This window comes from Porites lutea, chromosome 7, assembly GCF_958299795.1.
Source record: "Porites lutea chromosome 7, jaPorLute2.1, whole genome shotgun sequence".
Lineage (NCBI taxonomy): Eukaryota > Metazoa > Cnidaria > Anthozoa > Scleractinia > Poritidae > Porites > Porites lutea.
The window spans coordinates 6,845,497-6,872,221 of NC_133207.1; the positions used below are offsets into that span (position 1 = coordinate 6,845,497).

Consider the following 26,725-nt stretch of genomic DNA (forward strand, 5'->3'; position numbering starts at 1 on the left):
CTAATAATGAGAGACGATTCAGACAAACGAGATAATTTGGCAACTGAAAAAAAAAACAAATAAACAAATAAAATCAGAATTTTAATACGAATGATAATAAAATAAATTAAAATATAATAATAATGAAATCAATAAGTACATAAATGGTTTAACGGTCATCCTCTCTGTTTATTCCTTTGGGCTGCATAGTTTGTGCGTTTTCAGTGTAAAAAACACGTTTTCATCAATTCGGCTTGATGTACGTCTTAGGGGTGCCTGACGCTCGATGCATCAGATACAAGCTAATTGATCAGTTCTATTTTTCATAATACTGAGAGGGAGTGACTCAAAGTCCCTAATGCATTTCTCCTGCTGAAAGTTGCGCTTAAGGCCAATCGCGGTAGAAATCCTATTTCTTTCTGCACGAATGTTCAGTTTGTCATACGGGGCCGTCGTGATCGCCGATATTTGCACATGTCAGTACATCAGTATAGGTGACGCGTTTTGGGCAGGACTTTTGTTTTGGGGTATTTCAAACTACAGTAAGTAATCAATGAGAGTTTCACAAGTTCGTTCCCAGGGTTCTCTCCTACCCGTCCCCACGGAGCGAGAGAGAGTGAATCCTGGGAACGAGGTTGAGAGTTTCTTGGTCGGCGTGATTCTTTTTGGTTTTTGTACGTTGCTGGCTTTAAAGTTACGACGCTTGCAAAAATCAAGATCATATAGCCGAATAGTTTAGGCCAGAAAAAATCGCTTAAACATTGTAAATTTCTCAACGCGGGGTCAACGTAAGCAGAAAAACAGGATGTGTGTTGTTGGGCGCCTCTTACGCTCACCTGAAGAACACTGAAAGCAACCGGACCGGACACGGGAATTGAAGTGACAGTGTCACAGTCTTTAGCCTGTGTACAGATTCTCCCTCTCCTGAGACAAAATCGGAGAAGAGATAGGCTTTCCGCAGAGGCCTTGCGCTACCTTTTGATTATTGCTAATTTTATTGGGATCGATACCCAGTTAGAATACCTAGTGGGAACCTAGAAGAGAGTACCTCTAGGGCACCTGTAGAATGCTTCTTTAAAACTATTTATTTATCTTTGTTGAATTTTTTTTGGCTTTCTCCGATATTCCATTGCAAATTTTGGAAATTTGCCACCTGGAGAGGGCCCAGTTGAGTTGCTTATTGCGGACGACAAGAGGAGCCGGCAATCCTAATCTGCAGGGCGCGGTTCCTTAAAGGCCGATTGGCGTTAATCCAGGATTAAAATTTTGTTCCGTTTTTGTATTTTACATTCCTATGTATTCCTTAGGGTAACATTTTGTGTTATCATTACTGTATCTCGTAGTAAAGGCTGAACAGTATTTTGTAACTCGAGTTGCATGTTCTTAGACGTGCTTGAAATTTGGCTTAATCCTGGATTCAACTTAACCATCTTTCAAGGAACTGGGCCCAGGTTTTTATTACACATGCGTCGCATGTATGTAGCCAGCATTCATTTAGACTTCGACTAAGAATGAATGGAATGCACAGAACGCAATTTGATCTCGTGGTTTTGGACCTGCTATCACTCGTAATCTGATCACGCGTGTTTGGCCATCTGGCACGTGAAACTTACGCAAAGCATAGCGATGGAGCAAAAGCGTTTTCACATTCGATCGTTGTCGCCCGCACTCCGTAATCTTTGGTTATTACTAGTTAAAGGAGCTGTGTTACGGCTACTGCGCATGCTTGCATTTGACAGATGCAAAGCCTTGTTTATATGAGCCCATGTGAAAAGCCGACTCGCGCTGCGAAACCTTCATCGAGATTCTTTATTTTCGTTCGAACCTTTTGCAGAAAAGAGCCTTCCTTCGGAACAAAGTAGCTCTTTTGCGGTATGTATCCGTGTATTAATTTAGCCACAACTTTCTTGCCGCTTTTGTAGTCAGCGAATCGCGCTCTACTCTTCCTGGACTTCTGATTACCGCAGTTTATTCCACTCGATTGCGCGAAATCTAGTCAACATTATTTCCTTCCCGTTTGGTGGGGAAACAAAGCTCGGTTGAGGTCTAAAATTAGCTAGTAGGAAGTACCAGTACAGTTTGCGATTTCTTTTTTATCATGTGAAGGCTGCATCCGTGGCATCCCAAGGATGGGGGGATTCGTGCAAGGACCGCCAGGCCAACCGGATAATGGTCTTACGGAGGAGCAAGAACGAGACATGGAAAATCGACGAGTGAAGGTACAATACTGAATTATAATTCATAGTCGATGGCATAAAAGATAGTCCTTCAAAAATCTCATCTCCTATTCCTTTAACTAGTAAGTTTCCCTAGTACAAGTTGTTGATTGTTGCTTCCCCTAAATGGAGCAAATTGTCTTTTATTTTGGTGTCTCGTTTGTCTTTCACGTTCTGAAGTGTGCAAGATTTCTTCGGGAAGTCCCCCGGGGTAAGTCCCCTTTTTACCAGTTTTTTTTTCGTCGATTACGCTCTTAAAAAAGTGTACGTGTCAAGCTTCGACAGAATGTGATAAAAAGTAATTGCCCAGCTATGCTAACAAATTATTGCACTATTTTTCAACCTCACATGAGTTTATCCAAACCCTGGATGAGGAGCTACCAAAAAAACTTGCTGCAAGAGCTCTACAGAGGGGAATGGGCAGCATGGACTATATTATAGATATGCTTCTTATCCAGGAGGACCCAGAAGATGAGAATGATGATGCCAGTCTCCCATCTGCCCTTTCTCTATCCCCCCCAGAAGTGTCAAGTCCAGCACCACCGAACCCCGCCCAACCTACACCTGCATCCACCCCAGCCTCAGACTCGAGCATATCTGGAACATCAACTTCATGTGGGCCATCATCTTTCAGGCCATCGCCAACAGCATCTCTGGCAAGGTCAAGTGAACCAGTGCCTGAGTGGTGCAAATGTGGACATTGTCGCAGAATGTCGCAGGAGGTTGAGAACCGGTGCTGTAATTCTCGAGACTGTGTCTCACTTAGTGCACGCTTTCGCAAGCTATGCCTTGACCCTGATTATTTGCAATTAAGTATAAGGTGTTCAGGCGATATCAGAAACGACCGTCAAGATAATAGCAAAAGGGCCTTCCGAAAGGCTGCCTGTCGTCATTATATAATTGAAGAATATGGCTACCGTGGAAAACACAAAAGAAGGGTATGCCCTTCATGCTGTGTATGGAAAATTCGAGAGCACTACCCTTCCTCAACTGGGGTGTACATGGGGTTCAAACCTCGCTAAAATGGAAATAACTTTTTGATAGGTTTCTACGAGGAATTTTTAAATGCAGTTAGTTTGTTCAACCTCATGCCATACCCCCCCCCCTCAAAAAAAGTTATGCTGGATTTAGTACCCCTGTGAATATTGCCCTATGAAAACAATAGCATTACAGCTGCATTTGTATTGTGGCAGTGCAAGCAAATTATATAATATGGAGAATTAGACTCACAAAAACGGATTCCAACGGTTAGTTCAATAAGGACCAATCTACTCCGGTATTCACATTTACTAACCAATCCTTTGTCTTGGGTTAACTTTTGCATTATTTAGTTTCATATATTGTGCATTAAAATTATTAAACAATTCTCATAGGTTATATTTATTATCAATTTATTGTCAAAAACATCACTGTTGCTTATTGTGCATCATACTTGACAGTCCTTCTTTGATGAATATTTGCTTACACTGCACACGAATACATAAATGTTCCATATTTGTTCCATATTTTACATCATGTTTCCTAGGTTTTCTTAAACCTGCTGCTGTGCTGAATAAAGAGCTCGCGTGAGAGTGGGGGTGGTACCACAGCAATTGTAGGGGCTATCCTCCTTGGGTCATCAGCTTCCATTGGGACCGCCCTCTGCATATTTTCATTATCCTCCACACGTAGCCGAAACACTTTAGCCAGAAGCATCCAAATATAACCATAGTCTTTGGCCTGCTTTACAATTTTCACATTCCAACTCTTTTTTCTTTGGTTGTACTTCCGGGTCACAGCAACCTCGCCTAGCACATCTTCTTGTTCAGGAATATCGAGGTGATAGTTCCAGTCAATGGCAGTTAGTTGTTTTCTTGCTTTGTAGACTTTTTTCCCAAAAAGAACAATTGATCAAAATAGACAGTGTTCCATGAGATCTTTGTTCACGCAGTGCAATTTTTTGAAGTACACAACAATTTGAGCTTCTCTTCAGGCTACAGATAATATAAATATTATGAATGTTTAAACTATGAAGTGTCGGTACTTACGTGTAGGAAATTCTCTTGCTGGCAAACATCAACGACAGAGAGTTGGCTCGTTCTAATGCGCCTGTATGCCTGGAAGTAAAATAACTATTTTTGAAAAACATGGTTAGACCTATCCCTTTAATCATCTTCCCTTTGAGGAGGAAATTACTTCAAAATATAATTTAAAATGTACATAAAAAAGGCAATAAATTGAGCTTGACATAGAAAGGCATTTAGGGGCTAGCCAACACCTTAAGAAGGTTTTCACAAGGTCCGCAGTGGCAATAAAAAATAAACCCTTGACTAAGCCTGATAACATTAATGTTACTGAGCTTAGTTTAATGAATGGGGTTGCTTGGAGTTATTGAAACAGTATTCATCAACACATTATTCTTCAAAGTTTCCTCCACACATTTCTTTTGCCAAGGACCAAGCAGACAGGAATACAAACCAAAATATTTTTTCTTTGAAGACCACAACATTCATCCATAAACATTATATTTGAATAAACCAACGTATTGAAATAAGAAATATATTTAGTCTTTCTTATGAAAACAGGGTTCCCCTTGCAGTGTATATACCTCAGGGGCGGATTTAGGGGGAGGGTGCAGGGGGTACGCACCCCCACCTGAGATGACCTGCGGTTTTCTAATACAACTGGTGTTCCGCGAAAAAAAAAAAAAACTATGTGGTTTATTGGTGTTGAAGTAGAGCAAGAGACGAGTGCACCCCCTCCCAAAAAAAATTCTGGATCCGCTCCTGTACCTGAATCTGGTGTAGTACTTAAAACTTTCAAGAAGGTCAGGATCCAGGATAATTTTTTGCAGTGCCTCAAACTCTTTGGATCTCCTGTCAAACCATGGAAGCTGGTGGTTTTCCTCAGTGATTGTCTCGTGGTCACAATGGCCATCAGCCCACTCATGTTGATTGCACACATGGTGTAATAGTGAGATCCAGGTATCCTGATTTCATAATAGTAAAATTTCAATGAAACAGATATAACAAGATGATAATGACATAGGGTCTGTTGATATGGAGTATCCCGCTTGTCCATATAATCTCTCATTTTAATTTGATCACAGTTACATGTATATGATAGATGGGGTTACCCACCACATTTTACTTCGCCTATCCGAGGTCCCCACCTCTATGTAGAACCCTAAAAAACATTTATAACATAGCTAGAAAATTCCCCTAACCAAATTCAATAGCGCGAACGTGCTTCATATTCCTATTGAGCACGCTGATGACGTCAATAAATTATTTTTAATTCCTCGAGTTGTTGTGAGCTTAGCAATCCTGAGTCTCCTGAGTTCATCCATAACTCGGCAGTACACGATAAAGCGTTTAGCATGTGTTTCATAAGGAAATTTAAGAGGAAACGTTTGAATTTGTTAACCGATAGTAAGGAAAAGAGGTGAGTGTTGTTGTTGTTGTCATCTCCACAAGCTGTGCAGGCTATGGCGTGAGATCATTCTTTGCAAAGTTGTTTTCTCTCAAAAACAATTCTTCGGTGAGTTAATAGTTTTCCGGCACCTAACTATGGATTTTACAATCATTTTAGAGTACACGTTCTCTCAGTTTCAGGATAAAAACATAAGCTTAACTGTGAGGAAAAAAATATACTCACGTAAACATTGACGCGTACTGCTTTGAGCGTGCCCTACAATAATAAAATTTTAAGTTAACTGATGCATTGATCGCTTTGATAATGTTATAAAACAATTAGTTCATGCTGCAGCTGTGCGTATGTCGAGATATTGAGCACTTGGGAAGTTTGGAGAGCACTCAAGAGGCTAGAGTTGCACTCGGCTGTGTCTCGTGCAACTCTTACGCCTCTTTCGTGCTCTCCAAACTTCCCGCGTGCTCAATATCTCGACATACGCACGCTGACGCATGAACTAATTGTTAAGTAATAATTTTCAAAAAAGTCTTTGAAAATTGATTCAGAGCTGTCACTAAGATTTCAAGTTGCTGGATATATACAATAAGTAAACAGAATCAAACAACGGGGGGTTTCCATTGGTTCCACTTTTCTTCTATTTTCCTTTGAGTGTAGCTGGGGGCCACATTCATAGTAGCTAGACCCATCGCCTCTTACTGGTGACCCTGTTATTAATTTCTTTAAAAAAGATGATAAATTGGAAAAACCTTCAATATCTTCAGAGCTTCTAGGTCATTGCCTTCGACTTCAGATGCCAGACTGCAACAGTGCCAAAAGTGTCTAACAATGTGGTCAGACCAAAGGGCCACTTTATCCATCCCCTTTGCACTTCCCACCTGCAGAAGATCAATAACAAGCCTTAAATTTTTTTCTCCGGCAGAGATAAATGCAACAACTCAAAAAAATAAACCTACATTGACAGTCCAATCATCATTGTCAAACTTTGAGCATTCTCTACAGATGATGTTAACAACATTTCCTAGTCCATTCCTGGCCCATTGGTTAAAGATATGATTTGATTATCCTGGAAATATACAACAGTGAACGATACTACATGGGCGTATTTACAAATGACAGCACAATGTATGTTTATGTTCCATTTCTAGGAAAGAGTCTTGCCAATACATTGGACAGAGTCACATATTAGAAAGAATCAGGGCTCGAAATTAATTTTTTGGATAACTAACCCTTCGGGTTAGTGGACATAAATATTACTAACCAAATTATAAAGTTTATTATCCAAGAATCTGTTCTTTAACTATTGAAAGTACTGCTACTAAATGGGGCAACCCAACGAATGGATGGATTGGTTCAAATTTAATGATGATCTGCAGAACGAAATAATGATATAGAAAATTTACTGCTCGTTTACATTTTCCTTTTAATTACGTTACGCGAGGGCGGGAAAATCACCATAAACACTGAAAACGTTGTTTGTTGAGACTCATCGAACTGCAGCCAGATGAATGCCTTTTTCGATTCCTGGCTTGGTAGAAAGTTCTTTCTTTCTTCATACGTTCTCCGCGCGGGAGCCTTCTTTAGTGTTTGAAACTGAAAGTCGTTGTTCTCGATCTTCCATTTCCTCTTCACAAATTTTGGGCGACGACCTTTTTCTGAAAAAACTATCCAAGCATCTCTGTATTTGATCGGTATAATAAATAGGTTGCAGGGTGTGAACGAGCTACTTGCAAAAGATACATTTTTTAGGCTGCGTCCAGATCTCCCCACCCATTTCAAAAGCCTGGTTACCTTGAGTTCTGTGAAATGTGCGTTTTTCGTTCTGTTCGATTATGCTGTAAGCATATCTTTCAGAACAATAAATTGGTCGAGATAGAACACAATGTTACGTAAAAAAGAAACAGGTGTAACATTTTCAATGACAGAAATTTTTACTAACCGTGTCGGGATAGTAAGGCTCATTTTTAGTAACCAAACGCTGGAAACTACTAACCTTTGGTTAACGGGTTACCGTTAATTTCGAGCCCTGAGAATTACACTAAATTTGTTCTTTGTGGCCACTGTAAATATAATATCAACTCTAACTCACATTTGAAAGACACTTCCGGATTCCTTTTGTCTTATGCCAGACATCAAGTGAGTGGAATATCTGTCTAAAAGCATCAGCTAGAATAAAAGGAAAATAGTTTAGTATGTTTACAAAATACCAAGTATACTACTTGAGTTCATTGATAAATAGAAAACATTGAAAACCCACAGGCAAAAAGCATGAGTTGTAAATAACAGCAGAAATTTTGGTAAGAATATGGAAATGACAACACAGCTAACCCATTGATGGTTTGGTTCAATTGATGAGAAAAAACTTGAAAAGAAAAGCACAACCTTAAACATATTTCAAGGCTGGGTACTCCATAGTTTTAGTACAAAACTATTAACGACATCTCCCGGCATAGCCTGTGTACAGACGTCCCCCCCTCCCTCTGGAAAAATTGGGAGAAGAGTCGTCTGTGAATCGCCATCGTTAATCGTGTTCCGGTATACATTTGCATAAATTATTTTGTTCTTTCGGTGACAGTTGAAAAGGAACATGCAGGTCGAAAAATAGCTCTGGCATCTGTGCACAGGCTAGCCGAACATCTTCACGCAATGTCCACCCAAAAATCCAGATACAAGATCTCTGATTACAGTCAAGACAGGTCAAGCGTACCTCCCAAGATCCCATTAATGTATTTATTATTCGAAAGTTGAACCGTTGGAAGTTGTAGATTTCAGATTCATCTCTGTGTGCATTCTTGCATGCGTAATGAGCCGTGAATTCACACGCGATTCAGTTGCGAAATTTCTACCAGCTCAGTTTCCCTGAATTTGATGTCAATGTCTTCTAAAAGACATTTAATCCATTCAAAGATTTTCAATCTGACAAAAATGCCGAGAAGTTCTCTTAAAATATTCACTGCTCATTACGCATACAGGAATATCGATTTAAATTTGACACCAGTTACGGGAACGACTAACGGATTCATTTTTTCAAATAATCAATTTATAAATAGAATCTTTTGGGGGTAAGCTTGCCCTACCTTGGCTGTTAACGTTGGATTTTGTATGCCTTCTATTTTATTTACAATACCGACTAGTACAGACAGACGCACCCACAACCGGTGCAGCAAACATCGGTGGTCTTAACTTTTCATGCCTTTTCGAGAGAGCCGAAATACAAATACCGGTAAACAAATATGAATGTCCACAAAGGCTGAGCTTTTCCCCGGGGAATCTATCCTGAGGTTCATTTACCAATCACAACACCGGAAATTATTTGCGTCATGGCATTAACATTACAAGCAATCAGAGGCTGTCCCCAACATTCCGGGGAAACGGGAACACGATTATCGTCGCCGATTTACAGACGTCTCCTCTCCCGATTTTTCCTGAGGGAGGGGGGATGTCTGTACACAGGCTACTCCCGGCATACTTCAACCACAAATTTCAAAGCCACTGTATCTGAATATCATTGATTCTCTTTTCATTGCTATTCTTCCTCATAAGAGTGTTTGCCAGTAATAGTGACAATATTAATAATAATACTAGAAGTTCTCATTGAGAAGGGAAGTGCTGCCGTTAGTTGCGAACTGCGAATAGGAAAAAGACAGTTTGTAGAACAGTTGAATATATGAATTGTTTTTCATTAAAGTCAATAACTTAGACTTGCTGGCATTATGAAACAATCAGAGCGTAATATAAAAAATGAACCGATCACGATGACAAATATGCTTACATTCATATAACTGGCTAAGGTTTCAATACCATTTTGTAATTCATTTCAATAATTCACAAAATTCTAAAACAACAGCAGTGCTGATAGGCTGTTTCTTCATCGAACAATCATCGTACACAGGATCGATGAGATGAGTTGCGAACAAATGACGTAAAGGCCAAAACTTGTTTATTCACAGGTCAGGTAGATGTACAGCACATGCCGTTCACTTATGTAACTTACAATCCTGATTACCGAGATAACAATCTGTGTGACAAAAGAATACTCGTTATAACTAATCTTGAAACCTGAATAAAAAAAATAACCCGAAAAAATGTTCCGTACAATACGTCTTGAACTGTTCTTACCGTTTAGGCCGTTTAAAAAGACAGCAAGCATCCGATAAACTACGATTTCTGCAAAGATCTTACATGAGAGCAAAACAAAATGGCGGGTTGCTCCTAAGAGAAAAACCGGCGCCGCAGCTAAGCAAACCGCTGACGACACAGCGCTGCAGTCACAGTAGCCTGTGCCAGCCTCTCAGATAGTATAGTGGGAACGTATTTTAAAAGTAAAGCGAAAATAAGAGGCATTTCTTATTACTGAACGACTTTCCACCACCATCTCGGAGCCTAGAACAGGCTACAGTCACAGATGACCATCGAACCATCCAACCATCCAACCATCCAACCATCCAACAATCGAACCAAAAATCTCAAATGGATCAAGAGTATGGTCTGCTGCCGGCTGATGCCCGGCAGCAATTAATAATAATAACAATAATATTACACAAAATGCAGTTTTTATAAAAATTTTTCTTTGTATGACCAGAAACTCATAAGGGGGTTGAAACGTGTAACTTGCGTTCAATGCTCGTGAATATTCACTTTTAGGGACTGTGCAATAATTATCAGGAAGTGGGGGGGGGGGGCTGAAAAACTAGAGTTATCTAGCAAGAACTTAGACAGTACCCCCCGAAGCGAAATGAGTCGGCGCTCCCCTGGGAAAAGGGAATCGCTCGACTCTTTGACAACCCGTGAAATCAGTTTAACTCGAAGTTATCGTAACCTCAGTGCTTTAATAAAATGAGAAATTTCGCCGGTCTATTGAAACCGGTCGTTTGTGCAACAAAGTAAATAGCAAGTAATATTCATGTACAAGTAATTAGTTTTACAAATTTGAATTTTATTGTATTTTTTTTAAGTTGTTAAGCGCTGTTGATCAGTGAATGTAAATAGCGCTCTAGAAGTTATTAAATTATTATTATTATAGGACACCAAGTGTTATTTTTGTTGAATAATAAAAGACTAATAAAAGAATAAATATCAAACCAGAAATTGCTCTCTTTTAACTGATCCTGAGAGAATATTCACTGTGTTAAGGATTTCCCTGCTGTACTGTTAGCTCTATACAAGAGAGGAAGGGCGAATCTTTTTTAATTTCCGTTTCGCTGACACAGCTTTAGCAGAAATCTCTCTTTAGTCGTTTTCGTCGACAAAACGAAAAGAAATATTGCTCTCCGCGTCTTCCGCCATTTTTTTCTGCCTCAATTCGTGAAGGACGCGTGGCTCTGGTCGTGGGTCATCCACGCGGAACACATTCGCGCTATGTGATTGGCTGTTGTCTAATCCTCCCTGGGATCTGTGGTCTTAAAAATAACTGGAGACGAATTACCTATGGAATAGGGTGTGTATGGAGGATGCCTTCTCTGTCCCCTTTATCCTCTCTTGCTTTTACCATATTTGGAAACCTTAGTGACAGATATCCATTTTCAACAAAATGGCTGCCGCGCGATCACCATGCAGATGTTTTAAGACAAGAGTTCTGCATTTCAAGATTTAAAATACATCGTTAAAAGACAAAAATGGAAAGAGAAAGATCAAAAGAATGCTCAGCTTTCTTTTTGTGGAGGAAGGGAAGCTTTTCATCAAGAAATCGTCCTTCGAGGAATTCAACCTTGTTTTCTTCACGACGGAGCGCATGGTCTGTTGCAATTGTGAAATGCAACCAAGGCAGTGAAGTTTTTTTCAGGTACATTTTGCACTCTATGGCCAAGACAATTACGTTTATGAAAGGGAATTTTTGTATTTTTAAATGTTTCATAGACGTTTTATAAATTTTTCTCTTCGGCACTAAAGAAAAATTACAAAATGTGCCCTGATTTGAGATGGATTTTGTGTTGAATTTTGCCATGTGCTTAGCTTGCTCGCAGGCTACCATGTGCTTAGCCGATTTCACTTGCGTGAATGGATCCACAATCCAGATAGTGTTTTGCGAATTGCTTTCAAGGATTAACTTTTTGGATTTTGAATAAAAATTTTCAAGAAACGGCTTCTCTGTCTATTGTTTTGAGTTTGTTCATTCATAAAATTAGCTCAAAACACGATCGTGACTACAACATCCAAGTTTAATTTAAGCTTTTAAAATGCTTCTCACATTCATTACAAGCATCACTTTTTGCGAAGACGTCAGGTTCAGGTTTTGGACACTTTTCGATATACAGCTAATGAATTTTATTGGAAAATATTTTTCATTGTTTATTCTAGACTTTTAACATAAGAATTTTAACAGCCTATTTGCTGTATAAGTTTACAGTGCAGAGGGTCAACGAGGCATCGTTTTTTGAAGTGACAACTTCAAGAAGTTGCGAGGCCGTCAGTGGGTTTCATTAAGTTACGTTTAGCCCGGGTGGTAAGGCAATAATATCCTGCTCAGTGTTTCGGTATTATTCCTGGTCTTAATCTTTGAAAGCTTTCTCGGCTTTCAGGAGTTTTTCCCCCATTTGTCGGCCATTTTTTTAAGCGGGCGCGAGAACCTGAAGGAAAATTACGTCACGTTGTTAACGAAGTTAGATTAGTCAGTTATCTCTTCTTCTCGTTCCAAATATGGTACTTTCGAACTGATGAATAATCACGAGCATCGGACAAAACAAACATATGAGAGTTACACGTTTCAACCCCTTATGAGTTTCTGGTATGACTGATAACTTCTCATTATTCAGTTTATCATACCTATCACTTTTTTTATACTTGCTGATGCATGGATATATCGGTTACAACTTCAGTGATCGTCAACAATCTTCTAAGCCTAAGAAGAATGTTTTGAAGGGCCTGCTTCTCCATCGTGACTGACTTCATGTTTGTATCACTCTTGTCCAAGACCTCAAGCTCAATTATGTACGATGTCGTTACATCCATAAGGTAGTAACAAAGATTCTTTGCCGTGAATCCAGGGGAGTCACATTGACCATCACCTGCAACAGCAAGCTCCTGATCGTTCAACTCCTCAAATATTATTTCCTGTTGCCACTTCCACCATTCTGTTACAGCAGGAATCACATACAGCCTCTGCAACCTGAAGAAGGTGGACTTTGAAGGGAAAGAAAGGCCCAGGAACTTAGCCATCTTAGCTACTTGATGAAACTGCAACCGGACAACAATATGGCAGCAGAGGTCTGGAGGTTATTGACAAGAACACCGTTAACTTTTAGTAGTATAGTACATGGGGGTACCGGCGCATAGTGTAGAAATTGGGTTTTTTGGTTTAAACTGGTTTTGGGCGGTTTGTCTAGACTTAAAGAAATGATTGTTAAAATGGAATATTATGATGCGTTCGGAAAAAAAAAAATGATATAGTAATAGTATGAAGACTAATCGTAATGAGCTTTTAAGAAGATTGTTATCTGGGCTGACCGATAGTGATCTTGAAACTTTAGTTCAAATAAGAGAAAAAGCTAGACGTCCTATTCCTACTCCACGAAAAAGAATTCCAACCCCGACTCCCAGAAAGATGGGTGTTAAGCAATTAATCCGTTATTTTGAGAATAATCCTATTCCATTATATCAACCAATTGCGACTCCCAGAATAAAGAAACAGCAACCCATAGCATTAGCAAGGACTAAAATTGCTGAAACACGTAAGGCTCTGAAGGGTTTTACTAAATCATATGAGATAGGAATAAAGGACAATAAAGATAATTTAGTACAGCTACAAAATACAAGACTAGCAATAAGTAGATTATTTAATAAAATATTAAATGATACAAAGGGTTTTAAATTTGTAGAGACATTAAAAGTTACATTTATGAAGATGAAGGATGGTGATTATATATACAAATCTGCCTATTTTAACAGTCAAGCGCAGATTGTGATGAACCCAAATGATTTTTTATCCAGCTTAGAATTTGCACAACAACAAATAATGAACAAAATTGGTGTCTGGTTATCTGAGGGTAGTGGATGGACTATTAGTAGCATTGATGAGCATTATTTAAATACAGTTGTGTATGAGCCGATGAAAGGTAATTCTTATATTCCTCTACCGGTTAAATTACAGAACTCCGCAAAGGGATTGATTAATATTCAAAATAAGGATAATGAATGTTTTCGTTGGTGTCATATCCGATATCTAAACCCACAAAATAAAGATCCCCAACGAGTAAAGATAATTGACGAAGAGATGGTTCCAAAATTAAATTACCAAGGAGTTTAGTTTCCAGTTAATGTCAAACATTACAGCAAAATAGAAGAGCAAAATAGTATCAATATTAATGTGTTTGGTTATGAGGAGGAGCAATTTTATCCAATTTATATTTCAAAAAAGATGAATGATAAAGTATTAAACCTACTACTTATTACATAGGGAGAGAAGCAACATTATGTCTTAATTAAGGATTTTAATAAGATGATGTATAATAAGACCAAACACAAGGAGCGAAAGCATTTTTGTATGTTTTGTCTACAGTGTTTTAGCACAGATGAGATATTAGCGAAACATAAGAGTAATTGTATGGTGATAAATGGGCAACAAGCGATTAAGATGCCGGAACCAGGGAGTAAAATTGAATTTAATAATCATCATAAACAGATGCTAGCCCAATTTGTGATATATGCGGATTTTGAAGCTATAACAGAGAAAATATCTGGATGTGAACCGAATAGTGTCAAATCTTATACGAATAAATACCAAAAACATACGAGCTGTAGTTATGGTTATGAAATTAGTATGTTGTTATGATGATAAATATTCAAAACCAGTAAAAATCTATCGAGGGGAGAATACGATTAGTTATTTTATGTTGGATATGCTTTCAGAAGCAGAATATTGTAAAAAGATGATTAATATGGAGTTTCAAAAACCACTTGAAATGACAGAAGAGGAGGAAGAATTATTTAAAGGATCCGATAAATGCTATATTTGTGCCAATAAATATTTAGATAATGAGATAAGAGTTAGAGATCATTGTCACATTACTGGAAAGTATAGAGGATCAGCACACCAAAAATGTAATTTAAAACTTAAGCTGGACCCGAGTAAATTTAAGGTACCCGTTATATTTCATAATTAACGTGGATATGATTCTCATTTTATAATACAAAAAATTGGATCAATTGGAAAAAGTTATAATTTAACTATTAATTGTATCCCAAATAATATGGAAAAGTATATGGCTTTTATGCTTGGTAAACATTTAGTATTTTTGGATAGTTTTCAATTTATGGCAAGTAGCCTTGAGAAATTAGTAGATAATTTACCAGGTGATGTATTTAAATATACAAGTCAAGTATTTCAAAATGATCAATTAGAATTGATGAAAAAGAAAGGTGTATATCCTTATGATTACATGGATAGTTAGAAGAAATTTAGTGATAAAAAGCTGCCAGAAAAAGATGAATTTTATAGTTTACTAACAGATGAAAATATATCTGATGAGCAATATGAACATGCTCAAAAAGTTTGGAAGACTTTTAATATGAGAACAATGGGTGATTATCATGATTTATATTTGCAGTCGGATATTCTTTTATTATCAGATGTTTTTGAGAATTTCAGTAAAACATGTCATCAATATTATGAATTAGATCCTTGTCATTATTTTACATCTCCAGGTTTGAGTTGGGATGCTATGTTAAAAATGACTGGTATAAAATTAGAGCTTATGACAGATATTGATATGTTTCAGTTTATAGAAAAGGGATTACGTGGTGGTATTTCATATATTGCTAATCGATATGGAAAAGCGAATAATAAATATATGAGTAGTTATAACCCAGAGGAACTAAATAAATATATTATGTATTTGGATGCGAATAACCTGTATGGATGGGCGATGAGCCAATATTTACCAACAGGAGGTTTTAGGTGGATGACTGAAAAACAAATCCAAAAAGTGAATGTGAATGTGTGTAGAGAAGACAGGAAAAAAGGTATGATATTGGAAGTAGATCTAGAATATCCCAAAGAATTACATGAAAGACATAATGATTATCCTTTAGCCGCGGAAAAAATGAAAGTTAGCAAAGACATGCTATCACCATATTGTAAGGATATTCAGAAGCAGTTTGGAATAAGTATTGGTCAGGTTTCAAAGTTAATTCAAACATTATCAAGTAAAAAGAATTACATGTTACATTATAGAAATTTGCAATTGTATTTATACCTAGGTTTAAAATTAAAGAAAGTGCATAGAATATTAGAATTTGATCAATCACCCTGGCTGGCGAAGTAAATAAATTTTAACACGGAAAAGAGGATGAATGCGAAGAATGCATTTGAGAAGGACTTTTTCAAATTATTAAATAATTCGGTATTTGGAAAAACGATGGAGAATATTAGAAAGCGTGTTGATGTTAGATTAGTAACTGATAAAAAAAAATTCTCCAAACTTGTAAGCAAACCGACATTTGTTAACAGTAAGATATTTAGTGAGGACCTTGTTGCAGTTCATAAACTGAAAGAAATATTAACACTTGATAGACCAGCTTTTGTGGGTATGTGTATTTTAGATCTATCAAAAACTCTAATGTATGAATTTCACTATAATTATATAAAAAGCAGATATGATAATAAGCCAAAATATTATTTACAGATACGGATAGTTTATGTTATGAAATCTAAACGAAGGATATTTATAATGAGCTTTGGGAAGATAAAGAATTATTTGATAATAGTGATTACCCAAAAGACAGCCAATATTATAGTTCTGAAAATAAAAAAATAATAGGTAAATTTAAGGATGAAGCGGCGGGAATGCCAATTAAAGAATTTATTGGGCTTAGAAGTGAGATGTATTCATATGTGAAAGAAAATGATAAAAATGAGAAGACGGCGAAGGGGATAAGAAAATATGTGATAAAGAAAGAGATAACTCATGAGAATTATAAAGATTGTTTATTTAATCGTAAACAAATATTACATAAGATGAATACGATTAGATCAGTAAACCATCAAATAGGGAGTTATAAACTGAATAAAATATCACTGAGTTGTTTTGATGATAAACGTTACATATTAGATGATGGATGTAAATCATTAGCTTACGGCCATTATAAGATTAACCAGTAATTTTATGAAAATATTTGTGATGGTTATTAAGTGAATTAATATGTTTAAATTTTTTATTACAATGATTACAAGGCAGACGAATACCTGTCGTATAATCATGAATTTCTTTTATCATAGAATCGTAATCATTTGAGCAAAGATCTTTATGCCATAAATAAATATAAATAAAATAATATAAATAAATTTTACCATAATAAACGAGAAGACCAATATAGTCCAGAATTTGGATTATTAATGGATTGATTACCATGTTTATCTTTTATACCGCTCATTCTTGTTAAAAATTTAAAATCCGAATAAAAAATTAACAAAACTGGTGGCCACCAGACCTTCTCAGGAGGACTCCCCCATTTTCCCATCACTACCTCCCATCCCCCCATTTCCCCTAAGTCCCTCCTGAGAAGGTTTTATTCTTATTGCCCATTTATTTATTTATTTATGTTCTCTAGGCTTGAGGCTAGACAAGCACTCCTATGCACCTCGCTCTGCCTATTAGGCATGCTCAATTTTATTATAAAACGACTATTTGATATTTTAGGAGTAGTATACAAGATTATTCCTATTACTCATACACTACGATATTATGAAAATTGGTGGGAGAGAGTTTATTCCTTAATCAAGACTGATATTAGCTGTCTGGTTTCTCAGAATTCAGACAGGAAGTAGAGGGAAAGCCCCTAACTGGAAATAGATTTTACTCATTGAGCGAGAGGCCCTGGAGACGAGGTTGTTGTCTCAAACCGTTCGCCATTTTGTTTTACATTTTGCCTTGGACAGAAGAAGAATTTTTTAGCGTATTGCTTTTCGAATTTTGTCACTAATGGGGCGAATTCTATAACTGTTTCATCGAGGACTGTCATCTCCTTCAAGAAGTCGTCTTTATCAAAGGTACCACCTCGCAGCGAAGTCCTCAACTCGACTAATCCTTTGCTGTAAGTGGTGTAACAAAATTTAGATAATTCTATTTTTTTTTGTAGTCTTTCGTCTCAGAGAATGTTTTTAGAACTAAACCAGCTCCTGATATGCTTCCTAGAATGGCTGGGTTGGCTGTCAAACCACCAGCAACAGCTCCAACTACTATCAGGCCAGATGATGTTATGTTTAATAGGAGATTCAGCTTCTTAAAGTGTTTATAGGCCTTTTGATAAACCCAGAACTTGAAATGATAATACTTATACAGTTCTTTGATTTCCTGTATCTCTTCTTTTGTTTTGCTTTTATCTATATGATTAAACTTAAATATGTTTTCTTTTTGACTCATTATATTTTTAGTTTAGATAAATTACAGAACATAAGAACCGTTTAGTTTTTCTTGCAACAAAATTCTATGAAATTCTGAAGAATCGAAGTCATGAAAGTTTGGAGTGTACATTACTCTATAGATCACTGTATCTTCGGAGAATATTCTGAATGTGTAGTTACTTTGAGATGTTAAAGTTGAACTAAGTGTTAATGTTGCACTGTGATTACTACTTGATGCCTTTGCTGTTATGTTACCCCCTGTACCTTTCTTAGTCAACCAAAACACAACACGTTTACCATTGAAACTGTTTAGTAATGTGATAGAAGTTTCATTAGTTGACCCATGACCATTAGTTTGCAGTTTTAATTTCTTTGTTGTTTTGTCATAAATCAAATGTGGTCTTTCATAAGCTCCATCACTCATCAATGTTTTAATAGTAAATGATCGGTTCAGCCACAGCTGCATAACAACACAAAGAGTAAAGCTCCTTTTACTGAATAATTCCATACTTAATGTGGTATTTTTTATTGTCAATCCGCCCTCCCAAATATTGGCAATATCAATTCTAGGAAAATAAATATTAGGTAGGATGCCTGAAACCATGATACCTGATACTCCTATTGTTATTTTATAGTTACTAGCATCGCTTAAATCATAAAATTCCTCAAATATTTCCCTGTACACTTTATTCTTTGTATGAGGGCTCAATTTGGTATCCAAATCTTTGACCATCTTCACAGACGCCGCTGAATTATTCTCAGTGCGATCTGGTGCTATATTCAGTATCTTCTTTCTGTTCATATCCAGATCAACATTGTAAACAACTTCAGTCGGCTTAATATCAAATGCTGTATGGTAATCATAAGTTTTGTTTGGATCTAAATCCATTGTTTCGCCAAGAATACCGTAAGCTATTAGGTAATATTTATTGAAATTAGTTGGATATGTGTTCAAGTCAATTCCCGACTGAGTCATAACATCCTGGATATGTAAGAAATAAGGGGTGGAGGATGCTGTCTTACTAAATGTCACCAGGAGTTTATGATAGTATATATATTCAACTTGATTGGAAGATGTTCTATACTCATGTGAGTACTTATTGACATGCCAATTTTTTATGGTCACTCCCTGGCTGGTAGTTGTATCAACAGTAATTACAGATTTGTGCCATAATTTATAGTCAGTAGTAAGGATTTCCAAACAAAGGGTATATTCTTTGTCCTTTTGAAAGCGATAGCATTGGATAGCTAATCGCCATTGATAACCACCCTCTGAATTCTTCTTAATGGATGCGAAAATCACCTTTTTATTGTATGTGTGGTAGTTGCCTGATGTTGCATTCAAATCACCAATGCTGTTTAGGGCAATACTGTCAGTTAGTAAATCAGTCCATTGTAAAAGACCATTTGTAGGGTCCATAAGATATGCAAATCTGTTAGTATGATCAGATGGCTTTATAAAATGTTTATTCAATGTTCTCAGATTAATAGCATCAGTAGCAACAGTTGGGTCAGCTAGATTGGTTATTTTATTATTTCCCATTTTCAAATCACCAGTCATAGAATTAATGCCAGTTCTCTGTAAAAATTTATTTTTAGACCACCCCAAAGTAGCAGCTTCATTAGAATATTCATATCCACTTTGTACTAAACCAAGTAAATTAGTATTGTTAACCTGGAATTGGTTATATTTGATTCTAGACCCGGGTATGGAATATTTATCAAAGAACTCAAAGTCCACTGCATCTCCATTGGCTGTTGCTGTTGCAAGATGAGTGATTTTATTATTAGACATATTTAGTGGTCCAGCCATTACTCCACTGGACTTATCCACGAATTTATTTTCTGACCAAACTTTTTGTAGCTGGTTGATTATCACCATCTGGTTGTGCTACATTGTATATCCTTTTGCTATTCATATCTAAATTGCCGGTCATTAATCCACCAGAAAGTGATAGTTTAGTATCAAGTTGCTGTTTTGTTACTGCCTCAGTGAACGAAGTTCCTTTAACCATACCTTTCAGTTGTTTACCTAACATATTATAATCCCCCCTTGATGTAAGACTAAATTCAACACCATCCAACACCTGATCACCTTTGGGTCCCTGAATACCCTGATCACCTTGGGGTCCTTGAATACCCTGATCACCAGCGGGGCCAGATGGGCCAGGTGGGCCAGGAGGTCCTTGAGGGCCAGTAATACCGCGTTTTTCTTTCGTATATAATTGATTATAATTAGGTTGCTGATTAAATATTCCCATTTTATAATAATATATTAGATACTTTCATCCCTTACACAAAATCCATTTGCTTTTAACAGCTAAGCTTCTTCATTAGTAATTGCATCATCCATCCCAATAACTCTGCCAATAATAAGATTCATGTTTGTGATTAAGAAGTTCATATAAACGACCCTCTGATAGATTTTCAAATAATTCAGCAATCATTCTACCATATTTGACATCTTCAATTTCTAGATATACTTCCATATAAATAGATTATATTAATTTGGTAAGTTGTTCTCTTTGCTCGTAGGTTATTTGATTTGGTTGGATAATTTGTCCAAGAATTGAACCAAGAGCCCGTTTCATATCTAGCATATCTTTCAATATTACAGGATGGAGGTCATACAACAATTCAGTTGCCATTAGAGCATATTGGACACTTTTGAATTTCAAATGTACCTTCATATATTATTGGTTATATAATTATCAGAGAGGATAATGCATTATATAATTCCATAAAAGTTTCTTTTGACATTCTTCATTGGTTTATCCACATATAGGAATGAGTAGGGTTGTTTTGTTGCTTTAATATACTGATCCTTTGTTACATTCAGCTCTCTAGAGATCATATTTCTCTCATTACTGCTAGGGAAATCATAAACAATATAATGACTGCAGTTTAGTCTGATATCTTTGGGAGTTTTATAAAATGATTGTGACTGGTAAATAACACTCCAGTTCTTATGACGGCCTTGAATAAAGTAATCGATAAGCGGCTTTTGATTTTTATCACAAATGAAGTCGTCGAATATTACAATTTTCTGGGCATCACTTTCCAGACTATTGACAGGTTTAATGTCATCATTATTGCAGTGCATTATGTCATATCCAACCTGGCTACTAATGTCATTCATTGTTTCTATCATGTGTCTGTATTTTTCCTGTTCCAGATTTTTGCCATATAAATGGATCTGGTCATAGTAGACTAATGGTTTCATAAGGATGTGAAAAAGTAAGTTTGTTTTGCCTGTATTTGAACCACCGCAAATTAGCATCCTAAAATTGGATTTGGGCATGTACTTGTACAGCTGTTTGAAGTTTGTATTTTCATCTTCATTGAAATCATAATTTGGAATATCCATATAATATTATGTTAGATAAATTGAGATAAGTTCAGATAAGTTTTATATAACACAATAGTATAATGGATATGGAAAGATTTAAGAGACTCAGTATTCCTAAAATTGAAGCAGGAAAAATGACTGAAGTTGTTAGGGATGTTATAAAAGAAGTTGAAACTAGAGATCAAGATTTATATGAAAAGGTGGCTAAAGATCTAAAACCTCTAACAGAAAAGTTTGATAAGGAAATTGAGGAAATCAGTAAATTGAGAGAAGATGTTAATAAACAAGTTATCCCCTATGGTGAACAAGTTTAAAGATTAGCATTACCAGGCCCAAGTGGTGAGGTGGCACCGAAAATGATAGCTGATATGAATAAAGGATTTACTCAAGAAGAACTGGCATTCATACAAAACCAGCAATTGCCATTACCGGCTGACATCGTTTTGCAAACCTTAAAAGAGCCAAATTATGCGAAACAAATATTAGATAAATCCGGTGAAATAAATAAGAAATTGGGTCAGAAAAAAGGCCATTTGAGCACAACAAAAGCTAACAGAAAGAAAAATAAGGATGAAATTGCCGTGTATACTGAAGGAATTGATATCATAAGAAAATACAGACAAAGAATTGGTATTGTAGAGGAAGGTACAAAAACGCTAAAGGTTGGGAAGGGTATTTACACACAAAAAAAGAGGAATGCCTATAAGATTAACCCTAATACTTGTGTTTATGGAAATGTAAGAATTGACGTGCCCAGACTTTATGGCCAGCTTAAACTAATTGCTCATAAGGATGGTAAAAAAGTATATGATAAGCAAGTGGACTTTGATACCCTTGATCTGCTCACAAAGCGGTTCAACAGTAAAAAGAAGTATTCACCATTATCAAAAATGGTATTTGATGACCTGAACAGAATAAGTGATATTCCAATTCACCGAACTAGTAATAAATACAAAAAAATCGGTTCAAGGGTTGTTTATTATAATAACCCAGCTGATCTATTGGACAGATTGGAATTGTTAGGTGGCTCAATACTTGCTGGAAATAATGGTGTGAAAAATGAATTTTCCAAAATTGCTCACACACTAAACAAATTAGGTGTTCTAAATAACATCCAGCTGAATAGTCTGTTGAAGGAATATGTAATCTAATAATATAAATGCAAGAAAGAGCAATCCATATTTCATCTGTTAATAGACAGAAAATCGGACAGAATAAAGCAGAAGATTTCATAATTAAATTTGATCCAGTCTTAAAACTCCAAAGTAATATGACACATGAAATAGCCTTGGATAAGGCCACAATGACTTACAGTTGGCACAATATCTCAGATCAGTATAAAAATAACCAAATAAAATACTCACCTGATGGTGGAACATCATGGGAAACCGTCAAATATGTGGATGGAATGTACACTTACTCAGATCTAAATGACTATCTCCATCAGTACATGAAAAAGAAAGGCCATTTTACTACTGATGCGAAAAAAGGATGATGTATACTACATTAACCTAACATTAGTATTATCGACATACAAGATTCTCATTAAGATCGACAATAATTACCAACTGGATCTGAGAAATAGTAAATTTGGCGAGTTAATTGGATTTACAGAAAAGATTGTAAAGAAAACAGATTATGGGGATGGTGATCTGCCTAATATCACACATTCCATTGATATGATCTATATCAATACCGATGCCATTACAAACAGCATATTGAATGGTGTTAATACTAATACGTTAGCCGTCATTCCAACTGACAATTTGACAAGAAGTTTCCCATTCACATTTGAACCCAGAAGACTATTGTTTAATGAAGTTTCCCAACTTAATATTTCACAAATGAGGTTTTATATCACAGACTCACTCGGGCGACCAATTGGACTAAATAAGATTGACTGGTTTATGACATTGATATTGCGATCCAAACCAGCATAATATCTAACCTAATAATATACAATGAGACAATCAGAATTTAAGAAACGTTATGATGTTAAAACGGGGAGATATGTTAAGAAGCATATTTATGGATAAGGTGTTACCGATGTTTTCAAAACGATTGGTAGAAAGCTAATTGGAAAGACGATGAAAGAGGCTGCTAAAACGGCAACAAAAAAGGCCGTTCAAAAAGCTGCTACTAAAACTGGTGAATATGCGGGCGAAAAAGCCGGTGATAAAATTATTCAATTATTAATCAAAAAGAATAAAAAGACACCGGTAGCAGCATCACCAGTAGCAGCGTTACCAATAGAAAATCCACAAAAGGAACTCACCGATTACGAGATTAATGAACGAGTAAATCAATTACTATCTGGAGGCCAGATGAGAAGATTTATGTAATCTATTATTATATGAAATCATTTAGAGATCCAAACTATGTTGAACGATATGAAGATGTTATTTTTGACCTAGAAACAGCACTAAATACAACTGTCGCCAATAATCGTCACCAAAAGAAAGATGGCTACAGGTTTGTTGTTGATAACAGCGGTGAGGTTACACCATTTGACTGGTATAATGCTCGTATCAGTCTTGATTTTAAAGTAGTCTTACTAGCTAATGGAGGTAACATTGCAGTAGCAGATCATAATGGAATTGTAAACGGGTCGTACTCATTCTTGAAACATTTTGATATTAAGTTAACTGGCAGAAAAGTGTATGATTGTAATGACGCGAATCACGCGGTAAATATTAAGAATTTACTTGAGTACAGTCCCGCTTACGCCGAACAAACCGCCAGCAATGAGTTTTTCTATCTTGATACAACAAGACACCCAGAGGAAACAAGATTCACTAAAAGACGAGTAACTCATAGACGAAATGCTGCCAATAACGCCGATGATGCAGGATTAATGTTGGATGATGTAGTAGCTAATTGTAATAAGGGTTTTGCTCTTCGGAAAGCAATCTTAGGTGTCTCATCTACAGTAAATACAGAAATACCACTGAACAGATACTCATTCTTTGAAATGTTAGAGGATGAACTGTTACCCAATACAAGGGTTGAAATGAATTTTGAGATTGAGTCAGATGGTAATCTAATTTGGCAAGCCGGGGCTAGTTGCAGAGTGGTAATCACCAGGATGCAGTTGTATGTCCCGCGAATAACCTTTAACAGTGAGGGCCAATCATCCTATATGAGCCAATACCTTAAAAATCATAAGTGGACTTATTTGAGAGAGAATATGGAAAGATCAAATAGTAGCCAGCAGAGAGCTGGGCATTTCAGAATCTCTTCTGGTATTTCGAAACCCCGACACGTGTTTGTGTTTATAATCAATGATGCGAATATCGATGCCCAGACAGCTAATCCATTCTTGTACAATACATTTTCTGTATCAACTGACCCAAGGACCTTATCCAATTGTCACCTGGAAGTTGGAAATGGTAACGAATACCCCGAAATACATCACACACCAAGTACTGATATGACCAGAGTCTTTAGGGATGTGTTGAAATATGTTCACAAAAATAATGAATACGGTGAAGGGTCATTACTCAATAAATCTAATTTTAGTAACCTGTTTCCATTCTTATATTTCGACCTAACAAAACAAAAAATGGACATTAAGGATGGCACCACAAAACTGACTTTTAAATATGAGCTATCTGGAACAACGGCAACAGCCTACTCAATTTACGCATTAACATTATATGAGCAAGATGTTGAGCTAATACAGAAGGATGGCAAAATAATACTCAGATCGTAAATTGAATATGGTTAAAATTATGTAACGTATATTATATATAAGTAATGACGAAATATTATCCTTATGGTGTGTCACGTAGCCAGCAGAGAGCTGGGCATTTCAGAATCTCTTCTGGTATTTCGAAACCCCGACACGTGTTTGTGTTTATAATCAATGATGCGAATATCGATGCCCAGACAGCTAATCCATTCTTGTACAATACATTTTCTGTATCAACTGACCCAAGGACCTTATCCAATTGTCACCTGGAAGTTGGAAATGGTAACGAATACCCCGAAATACATCACACACCAAGTACTGATATGACCAGAGTCTTTAGGGATGTGTTGAAATATGTTCACAAAAATAATGAATACGGTGAAGGGTCATTACTCAATAAATCTAATTTTAGTAACCTGTTTCCATTCTTATATTTCGACCTAACAAAACAAAAAATGGACATTAAGGATGGCACCACAAAACTGACTTTTAAATATGAGCTATCTGGAACAACGGCAACAGCCTACTCAATTTACGCATTAACATTATATGAGCAAGATGTTGAGCTAATACAGAAGGATGGCAAAATAATACTCAGATCGTAAATTGAATATGGTTAAAATTATGTAACGTATATTATATATAAGTAATGACGAAATATTATCCTTATGGTGTGTCACTTAGTAAAAGACAAGAGAGCTTATAATAATAACTCAGCAATAACCATCAGATTAGCCAGAAATGAGTTACCCGGTCCACACGAATTAATGCTCACAAAAACTCAGATCAATAAGCTGAGAAAAGCAATGAGTCAGGGTACAGGATCGGATATCAAAAAATCAAAAACACAAATCAGAAAGGCTGTTAGACAGGGTGGTACTTTGTGGGGATCATTAATCAATTTAGGAAGCAAGTTGTTACCTATGGCAATGCCCCTAGCCAAAAAAGCTATCGCACCGCTTGCAACAGGAGCGTTATCAGGATTAGCCAGTTTAGGTGTGGATAAAATATTCGGGAAAGGCCAACGAGGAGGTTTTCTTATTCCACAGGAAAAAATAGCACAATTGATTGCGTACAAACATTTACTATCCACAGGCCAGAAAAGGGATATTCTCAATGCTCTCCAAACTGGAAACGGATTAGTTATCAGGCCGACGAAAACACAGCAGGGTGGTTTTTTAGGAACTCTGCTAGCGGGTATAGGAGTCCCCCTGTTACTAAATGCATTGACGGGAAAACGGCTGCAGGCTGACAGAACCGGTTCCGCTAATACAACATCTGTTTATGTCCCCGATACAACTAATGGTCATGGAATGTATAATCCGTATCCTTTTATGTCACCACCCTTCTTTGGAACATGGAAAAATCCAGTTGGTATGGGAGTAAAATAAAAAGAAAGGGAAAGGGACTGCTGCTCGGAAAAAACAGCCCATTCAATTCAATCCCAATTCGAGGAACAATACTATAAAATTCATAAACAAACCGTTATCGAATATTGATCTGTTACAATGGGTCAAACAATTAGGAATAAAATATTTTAGGGGTATTTACAGCCGTGATAATTTACCAGACAAAATACACAAATTGGAAACAGGAATAATCAATTTAGATGATTCAATGGGCGGGGGCAGTCATTGGACTTGTTATAGAAACGTGGATAAACAATATTGCGAGTATTTTGATCCGTTTGGATTGATCATGCCCAATGAAATCAAAAATTATCTGAAAACAAGCGGTAAAAAATG

At 36.6% G+C, this 26,725-nt stretch overlaps 2 protein-coding genes across 2 annotated transcripts in view; one reads left to right on the forward strand and one right to left on the reverse strand.

The window, feature by feature from the left end:
- Positions 1-4,210: 4,210 nt before the first annotated feature.
- The window catches only part of LOC140943328 (uncharacterized), a 48,096-nt gene continuing 25,581 nt past the window's right edge, over positions 4,211-26,725 (reverse strand). Inside the window, exons 2-5 of the mRNA XM_073392411.1 lie at positions 7,693-7,769; positions 6,353-6,481; positions 4,967-5,163; positions 4,211-4,291 (exon numbers count right to left, since the gene is read on the reverse strand). Of these exons, the coding sequence (XP_073248512.1) occupies positions 4,219-4,291; positions 4,967-5,163; positions 6,353-6,481; positions 7,693-7,769 (476 nt within the window). The 3' untranslated portion in view covers positions 4,211-4,218. The remainder of the gene's footprint in view (positions 4,292-4,966; positions 5,164-6,352; positions 6,482-7,692; positions 7,770-26,725) is intronic.
- On the forward strand, positions 21,646-22,440 carry LOC140943226 (uncharacterized). Its single transcript, XM_073392294.1, has one exon. The coding sequence runs from the start codon at positions 21,646-21,648 to the stop codon at positions 22,438-22,440; it is 795 nt and encodes a 264-aa protein (XP_073248395.1).